We start from the raw sequence: 9,196 nt of genomic DNA, 5'->3' as shown, positions 1-9,196 counted from the left end.
GCTTTCCTCTTAAATAAATGGTATGTGGAATTTGCAGTGACATTGTTGAGGGAGACGGTTATATGCAATGTTAAGTTTGAGACAGCTTCTAAGAAATTATGTCTTCTGTAGAAATCTAAAGGCTGCACTTCAGTCGATGCAGCTCAATGTGCTGCTGTTATTCTCCAGGCAGTCCCTCGATCCTGTTGAACCAAAGGATGCAGTTCCCTAGCTTAGTACCTGAGAAGGGCTGCTGTAGGGAGAAAAACAATGGAGAGACAACTGAGAGCCAACAAGGATCGCAAGGCTTTATCAAACTTTGTGTTAAGCTGCTGAAGATGGGAAAGTAAGAAGAGCCAGAGGATGGGTGACATAGGGAAGAAAGAGGCCTTTGTCTGGGAATCTGAAGGTGTCATGAATTCCCTGCTTCCCCTAGGAGTAAAACATAAGCACTAACTCAGTGAAGGCCAAAAGTGAGAGAAAATAAGGTAGTTGAGCAGATAGGATGCCTGTCTGACCAGCCAGCTCTCTCCTGAATTTAGTGCTGTACACACATCTCCTGTCACTGGGGCCACCCCAAATCTCTATTAAAACACATCTTAAAAACCAGGCAAGGGTTAATGCCATCCCTTCAGACTCCAGTTACCAGAAAGCTGAAGGCAGGATCCTGCTAGACCGAGGCTTCATCTGCAGTCGGGGAAGAGAAGCAACTCCAGCAAGCCACCGTGCTAAAGGTCCAAATATCCTCTGGGAAGTGTCCCTGTTCCCCGGCTGACTCCAGAGGCTGAGCATCCAAACTCAGTGTTTCAGCTGAGAGCCCTATGAGTTGAAGCCCATGCATGTGCTGTACGTGCCAGCAAACTCAGCAAGGAGCTGCCGCCCTCTGTTTATCTGCAGGACTGAAATCCCAGCATGAACCGCGCTGATACAAATCGCAAAAGCTCTCACCAACTTCAGTGAGTTCAGGATCAGACCACACAAGCAGCAGCACGTTTGTTTGAAGTTCAGGACTTATCGTTTGTTGCTCCAATATCACTAGTTCTGTTCAAACTGGCAGAAGCCGGGTCCTGCCAGGGGGGACAGCAGCTTCCAGAAAGTGGAATTACATTTCTTCTCCTCCTTGGCAGCTCTTTAACCACTTTACAGCTTTGATTAATCTCATCATCCTCCTTCTCTCCAGCTTGCAAAAGCCTGGCTTATCTGATCTCACATACCAGCCCAACATCAACTACGCATTTTTGATCCCACAAGCAGTGGTGTAGCTCTGAGGGTTTAAGGATGGAAGTGGGTTTGTGGGGAGAATTGGGAAGAACATGGTTTATTTGACCAATTCATGCAATCGGAGAGAGGAAACCAAAAAAGACTGCCAAGTTTCAGGGCAAACAAGTAATCTCTTTTATTCCTCCTCTTCCCCGTCTCTCAGACAAGGCCCCTTCTACCAGTTGCTCTGGTTGACTTGCCGCCTTCCCACACACACAGCAAATACATTTCTCACCGTAAAGCTGGATGTCACACTGTGGTTAACATCCTCCCTCTAGAAAGTATGATTGGGCTCCAGTTTGTTAGAACGGTACGTTAAAATATACCGTGAAAGATCTTTTAATGCCTATGTGGGAGGTTTGCTAAGAAGAAACTGCACATTAACACATTCTCATTTCCAAGAGCTAACAATAGACAAGAATGTCACTGTGACTGCAGAGACTACTACAAAACTACACTTTCCAATTTCAAGAGGACTGGGCGGCTGGGCTCCCAACACCAGCAGAAGGGTGGGAGGCAGGAACAGGCAGGGTCCTTACGCTTGAAAAGAAAAATGTTCTATTTATACTTTGTGCCAAAAGTCTGTATATCAAATGAGCTGCGGAAAAATAAATAGAGAAAAGTCATTTCAGGACAAGAATTGAGAAGTGATTCAGCCAACAAGCCTAGAGAAAATTTCAAAGTCTAAACAAAATTGTGATCCTTTTGTTTGGAAATATTGTTAAAGATTTACTCAATTTCCACTTTTTAAAAAAAATAAAAAATGAACTAAAACATTTAAGCATAGACTTGAAACATTTAAATTGAACTATTTTAACACTTACTTGGAATAATTTTGTTCAACCTAAAATTAAATGCTTGTCAGCTGTATTTTGTTTTGAAAATATTTCAATTGAAAAAAAAAATAAAAACAAACAAAACCCCCACCCACACAAAACCCACAACAAACACAAAACCAAAACAAACCAAACCAAGAAAATTGCAGTGATTTGCATAGCTCAAGTGATTGCAGAGAGCCTGTTACCATCTCAGTTTTGTCACTCCTCACGTGGCACTCACACCTGGGAGAGATGACCTACAGTTACGAGGAAAAGCTTTGGCAAGTGCTGCCTGGCTTGAATGCATGTGACTTCGTGTTACAAAAATCACATTATTTCTCTCTGATTATACAAAGCACCTGCCAAGCCCGATGCAACCACTACCTTCACATCCTCCTGAAGATAAAGAACATCTCTCTTGCTTGCACAGAGGTTGCTTTGCCTGTGGTGAAGGTGTGTTGTGGGCCGTGTCACAACCCATCCGCTTCCATCCAGCCCAGCTACCAGTGTCTAGGGAGAGATCCACTCCCCGGGAGAAACCTTCCACCCAGAGACCTGCTATCTGCGGTTATGGATGTGCTAAGGCCACAGGTCCTCTTGCTGAAACCCAGTTTCACTTGTAACTCTGCATCTTTCCCTGTCTACAAAGTGTCCCCAGGTGGCAGGCAGATGCCACATTTTGGGTTTGTATTTTTTTTCCCCCTTCCCATGGCTCCTGTGAGTTGGGTGTTGCCAGAGGCAGAAGCGTTACTGTTGAGCAAACCTTTTCTGGCACTTGCTCTTTTGGTAAGTACAGCATTTTCAGTAATTTCCGTTCAGAGGAAGAACAAAAAGCTGAAGGAGTGTAGAGCTCTAGTGAGAACTATTTCCCTATGTTCATTTTTGTTGCCTTCCCTTGCTCAGCCCATGCCATTCAGAGACCTAAGATATCAATGCATTAAAACAAATAACTTTTTCTAGATGAAGCGTGCTCTGCTGCACACGTGTTCTCTGCAAAGCTGCATCCAAAGGGGTACAGCCCCACAGTCAAACCACCCTCTGCTACCCCATGACAAGCCCATCACACCAGTAAGAGCTGAGACCAGCAGAGCTTTGCTCTTCCAACACTCCACAAACGCCCTTGTTGAAAGAGGCTCCACACCACTGCATGGGCAGGACCCATCGCTCAAAGGTCTACCAGTAGATCTTCACGTGATATCAAAAATGAGGACCTGTCTCTCCAATGACTTTAAAGCTCCGAGGAAGAATCCCACGAACCTTGCTCAAGGCAACACCTTCTGGTGTTCACTTCTGCATACACGGAACATCAGGCTCTGTATCTCCCACTGCAGATGAGGACGTGGAAGAGCTGGGCAGGACGTCAGCTGAACACTCAGCAGGAAGACATATAGAGATTATTACCTTCGCCATCTATCCTTCATTTTTAAATTCTGCCAGAGAGCATTTTCATTATGTTTCAAACAGTTTTGGCCACAGTTCTACTACCTCTTGTGTTTATGCAGCTGGACCATTAAAAATTACTGAAATGGATGCACTACTGCTTTCTGAAGGGCATTTTGCAGAGCATCCCAACTCCAGGACCACTCCACAGTGCTGGGGAACTCATGGAGAGGCAACACAGTCAGTGTGCAACCCAGTCCCAGATTTTAGAGAACAGAGAAAACCTTCCCTGCAGCCACAACACACACAAACTAAGCTTAAGAAAGCTTTTTTAGGAGACACAGAAGATTATTTAAAAAAAAAAAAAAAAACAGAAAAAACCACAAAATCCCTCCCTAAAACCTCAAGCATGAAAGGGCTCATGTTCAAGTATCTAATGCAAAGGTCACCAGGGGATGGGAAGTCTCCCACTGATCCCGGTTAGATACTAATACTATTCTTTTTCTCTCCTTTGTGTTTCAGTTATTGCTGGCAATCAAGGCGATGTTTTTATCAGCACAGCTGTGCTAATGCAGAGGAGGCGGTGGCAGCGTCCCACACGGCACCGAGCAGGCTGGGGGGGCTGCAGAACCTGAAGGCTGCGCAGAGGGGAAAGAGGAATTGATGTTATTCCAAAAGTGCCAGGAAGGATGAAAAGGTCAAACAGCTGCAGGAGGGAAGAACAGTGATGGAACGAAGGGAAAAAAACAGAAGAATTTCACAAACTCCAATATATATACATATATATATAAGGTGAGAGTAAAACAGTGATCACAATGTTTTTCTATAGTCACACACCTGTTGGGGCTGGATTTAACTATCATTGTTAATCATGGTAATGAAATTAAATCAAGTGTCACCACACCATATTCAGAAGCAAGACCACCCTCAGGTGACGGGGACTTCCAGACTTCAACCCTGTGACTGCGGTGACAGGGCAAAGGGGACTCCAGTACAACTGCAGAGGGATCTGCCCCAGCCAAAGGTGTCACCAGGACGGACCCAGCTACACCGTGACTCTTCAGCTGCTGACAAGTCTTTCATTACTCTGTATTTGACATCGATGTAAACAGGCAGTTGAAAAATTTAGTCCACTGAACACATACTCCCTCCCCCCAGATTAACATATGAAACCCAGAATCATTGTCACATGATAAAAGAATGATTTATTAGAGCAACTTTATGATAAAATTATATAAAATAACAATTTGCTTTTTAAAGACGTCCACAATATCACCTTGAAACAAAATGTACAGATACTGCCTATAATCCAAACAAAAATAAATTACCATTCAGAAAAAAAAAAAAAAAAAGTGGAAAAAAAAATCAGGGCAGGAGAAACAAATCAAAATTATACACAGCATTTCAAGAGGGTGTGGAAAAGAGAAAGTCATTAATTGATTCAAGTTATACAAATGTGTTTCAGCTTTACTCTCAGACAGCTCAGCTTGCATTTGTGTTGCATGCAAATGGAATGATCCGGTGAACAGTTCAGAACAGCAGAATCAGCAGCATAACAACAGCAGAGAGTGAAATAGGCACAATTCAGCACGGGGCACATTGAGAGTGAACAGGTAGCTCTGTCTGGTCTTTGCAAAAGTTATACACATTTACGGAACTTCAAAAATAGCTAGTGTGATCTGCAAAACAAGAAAAAACTAGTAGTATCTTGCACTTAAATACTTTACACTTTATTTTTGTCTCCTCTTTTTTTCAGTAGGCTGTATGTAAACATTCCACTAGTTGTACCTTTACTAAAATACTCAAAGATGATGCAGACGTCCTTTTCTCCTGGAGCACGACCACGACATGACATCACCACAGATCCATTTGGGTCCCCGCTCACAAAGCTCGTACATTCTCGCTGGAATTTACATTCATGCCATGAGCACAGAGTAACAGGTTTTTACATTTGAAAGCGTCGAACTGAGAACATGATTTTCAAGTATACTGGAGGAGCTGAGGGCTGGGATTTTGAAAGGTGCTCATGGCATCAGGCACCCAAGGGAGCCTGGAAACCCAAAAAGGACCTGAGCACATGTCTTCCCTAAGACTTTGAAAATCCCACCCTCCATTACATTTCTTTAGTCAGACACAACACACAGACAGCAATTGGTACGAGAGTGACCCACGGGGCAGTGTCACCCCTACCGAGCTCAACGCAAGGCCCATGTGCAGCTCAAGGATCAGCCAACGCTGATCCTGGGCCACCCAGAGACACCGCGACACATCTGTGGCAGTCACACCGGGGTGACACAGAGGCATGTTTTTGTGGTTCCATACAGTACTGCTTGTAAGAGTGAACAGCGACTGAGGGAGCTACAGTCAGGTGCCTCGCTCTTTGGCTTATGCGGAGCAGACAAGTGCAAATGGGGTGTACTTCCAAAGCAGCGAATACAAGAAAAAAATACGTTGTGTTTCGTCATTTTTCTAGCGAAACTGTTCTAAATGCAAAGATCCAAGGATGGATGTTGTGTCAGGACACAGCAGCATTTGATAGTTCGGCTGAGTTGCAAATAAAACAAATCAAGCTGCACATCCTCCCTCCCCCTTCACACGCACATTTCCAAATTATAAACAGACACTGACTGTTGCACCCTTATCAGTCACTTGAAGAGGTACCATATTATGTGGGTTAATTTCACTGATGTAAAGTGTCTGTGGGCTCTCCCTTATGTTCAGAATAGAGCAACCAAGGAAGAAAATCCATCCCTGATGTGTTCATGAACGAAAGGAGAATCAAGCAATTTTCATGTGACAGTAAACAGAAGTCCCATCAAGGGCATGGTGTAAAGGAACAAAATCCACTAGAGCACAGCCATGAAGATGTGGGAACATGGGTAACAAATACTAAAGTCAGATGTCTGAGTAATTCATGTGTCTCTACAGCAAAACAGAAACTAAAAGCAACACCTTATCTGTGAAGGTCCTTCAACTCCTAGTGAGTTGGGGTAGCACCTGGTCGGTTCAAACCCTAACCAAGAAGGGCTTGAAAAATTGTGTCTCATATGTAAGGAATGATACCACCACTTATGATATTCATCAAGGACACAGTCAGGTATTTCAAGAAAAGACAGATCAGAATAAACAACTGAATGAACACATTCAGATAGTGCGCATATTACAGGCAGAAGAACATCAAGAGCAAATTCTTTTTTTATTCTGCATTCATCTACGCGAAATCTTCATGGAAGAGTATCCCCACACAGGCAGATGAGTCTTATAACCTACTGGAAATCTTGGAAGGATGTTTGCACCTATTGTTTACCAGCCAGCATCTTGCACGCTCAAAAGACACTAATGGCCTGTTGGCAGACTCCCATTTGGGGAACAATCCTGTTTCTGCTGAAATGGATAGAAAGCTCCCACTGGCTTCACCAGGAAAGCAATCATCGTCTTCACTAGTGAGATCAAAGACTTTGTGAGCATCCCTATTTATTTAAACTACTTTAGCAGGTTCCCACTGTTATGACATTCTAGCAGAAAAGCTCAGGTAACTACTGAAGCTAACTAAGGAATCCACTACTCACCCCAAAATATAAAGTCAGCACACAAGAAGCAGTCAAACTTGGGAAACTGTTTTCACTGGTTAAACTACACACTGTATGAGGGCAAAGTGGAACTCATCTGCTCACCTTTCCCAGTAAACGCATCCTCTGCAGCTACAAAAGAATTTCTTTACCTGATTACTGTTTATTGACCAGAATGAATGAAAAAGGAATCGATACAAGACAGAAAAAACTGGGAGCAAACACATTTGGAAGAGGTCCCCTCAAAACCAAAACTTTTGTTCCTGAAGAAACAAAAATTGGTCAGTGTTCTGTGGTTTAACACAAAGACAGAATACAAAACCCAACTTTTTTGAAACAAGAAATTGCTCAGTGCAACTGCACATAATCCTTAGTGTTTCTAGGATTATAACAGACCAAAAATAAAATCCAGACAAAAATCCCAAATGTAGCAGCGCTTGACACTGTTGAATGGTTTCTGAGCAATACCACAGAATGGTGGTCTTCAAGAAACTTTGAATTGAAAAAGAAACTCATAACAGAACCAGCCGTCAAGGTGGAGCTACATTTAAGCCATTATTCTTTTCAGTGCTGTCAAGTGAACACTAGTTCACAGCAACTGTGCAATTAAGTTTATTACATGAGCCATTGGAACAGATGTTTTTCCTAACAATCAGCTAATTGCAAACATCTCAGTCTCTGGCCCAACCAAGAGCATTTGTAGCTCATTGTAAGAAGTCAGTATATTTATTTTTTTTTAAAAAAAAAGCAGCTTAAAGACAATATTTGTACCGAAATAATGAAAATTTGGTAAGCTAAACTGTAAAATCTGACTTTTTGTACCTGCCTCAGACTTCGGGCCTGAAATACTATCAAAAATAATAAGAGTATTAGTAATTTTTACATTCATAGCATTAATAGTTTTTACACTTTCCCAGGAGAAAAACAAAAGGGTTTATTCTGTCTTGTTTTGGCATTTGGACTGAAAAAAAGGATGCAGAGCTTCAGTGTGATTGCCTTTTTACAACTGCTAAAAAGGACTTTACACAACTGCACTGAGGGTTTCTCCTAGAAACCCACAATATTGCACGATCATTCTGTTGGATTCGCACATTGATTCCAACACACGCTTCACTTGTACACTTAGAAATAAACCCAAACAAACAAAAAAATCAAATACAGTACCAAAAAAAAAAGTGTTTTTTTTAAGTTGTGCCTCATTACAACTGAATAATTATAAACAGGCCAATGCAAGAACACTTTAGCTTCGGCAGTACTGAATGGAGTGTATGAAAGCCTGTTTTCTTATGGCACGCTGGAAGAATAAGTGAGTAATTTTCTAAAAATCAGTTTGCCTCTATGCTGAATATGTGCTGCTCCACAGTGCTCGTCTTGTTTAAAAGGCATAAACAGACTTTCCATCCACCCTCACAGCATAGATTGTATTTTGTTTTGTGCAATGTGTTAGCAATCTAAACAACTGCTTCACACAAACTGTCCACAAACCACTCATACACAATACTAATGCGACAGTAGATTACAATATGATAGCAATACAAAATATTGTATCAGATCACATATTTCTCTCCGTCTGGAATGAAATTTGAATCTTGTAAGCTAGAAGACCCACAGTTCGATTTCTGCGTGTAGTTTCTCATCTGTGCTGGGGACAAAGTCTCCAGTGTGGACCCAGAAGCGTTAGCAGTCCTGATTTTAGTGGCTGTAGATTGTTTAGCAGCAGAAGATGCTTTGTTACTGGCAACTACATCCAAGTTCCCAGTAGGGTCAACGATAGCGTTTATGACTGGGGAAAAAATAAAAGAAAACAAAATAATAAAAAAAGAGAGAGACATATGAGCAGCATTCAGCAGTTTCTAAACAGAAGGTTGTTATCTTCATTTTGAAGGCACCAGAACTGTAGGCAGTACTCTCATTCATTTTAGTCATGATACTTTCTTCATTAGTACCTTCACCTAAGCCGCTTTAACAAGCAAAACCTCTCCCAAGCTGAAGCTACTAGGACACTGAACTTTCTCATTAAATTGGAAAAGACAAACTGCAGCAGCCAAATTGCAAGCTTTAAGCACAAGCCCCAAATGATGCCTTTATGTTTTCGTATGTCTTTATTAAGCCTCTCGATGATGCAAGAGCCTGTCTTGCCTTTTCTAGAGCTCTACGGGCAAAACTGAAGTTCAAAAAGCATAGCACAGC

General features: G+C 42.2%; 1 protein-coding gene across 6 annotated transcripts in view; it reads right to left on the bottom strand.

The window, feature by feature from the left end:
• Positions 1 to 4,616: 4,616 nt before the first annotated feature.
• CEP170B (centrosomal protein 170B) overlaps positions 4,617 to 9,196 on the bottom strand; it is a 58,157-nt gene continuing 53,577 nt past the window's right edge. For all 6 annotated transcript variants that reach the window (XM_071809718.1, XM_065838016.2, XM_071809713.1 and 3 more), the window contains one exon: positions 4,617 to 8,789. In XM_071809718.1, coding sequence (XP_071665819.1) covers positions 8,554 to 8,789 — 236 coding nt within the window. In that variant the 3' untranslated portion in view covers positions 4,617 to 8,553. The remainder of the gene's footprint in view (positions 8,790 to 9,196) is intronic.

The sequence above is a fragment of the Patagioenas fasciata genome, chromosome 5 (genome assembly GCF_037038585.1).
Source record: "Patagioenas fasciata isolate bPatFas1 chromosome 5, bPatFas1.hap1, whole genome shotgun sequence".
Taxonomy (NCBI): Eukaryota; Metazoa; Chordata; class Aves; order Columbiformes; family Columbidae; genus Patagioenas; species Patagioenas fasciata.
Note: the sequence above shows the minus strand (reverse complement) of the source record. Positions and strands in the feature narration are given on the sequence as shown.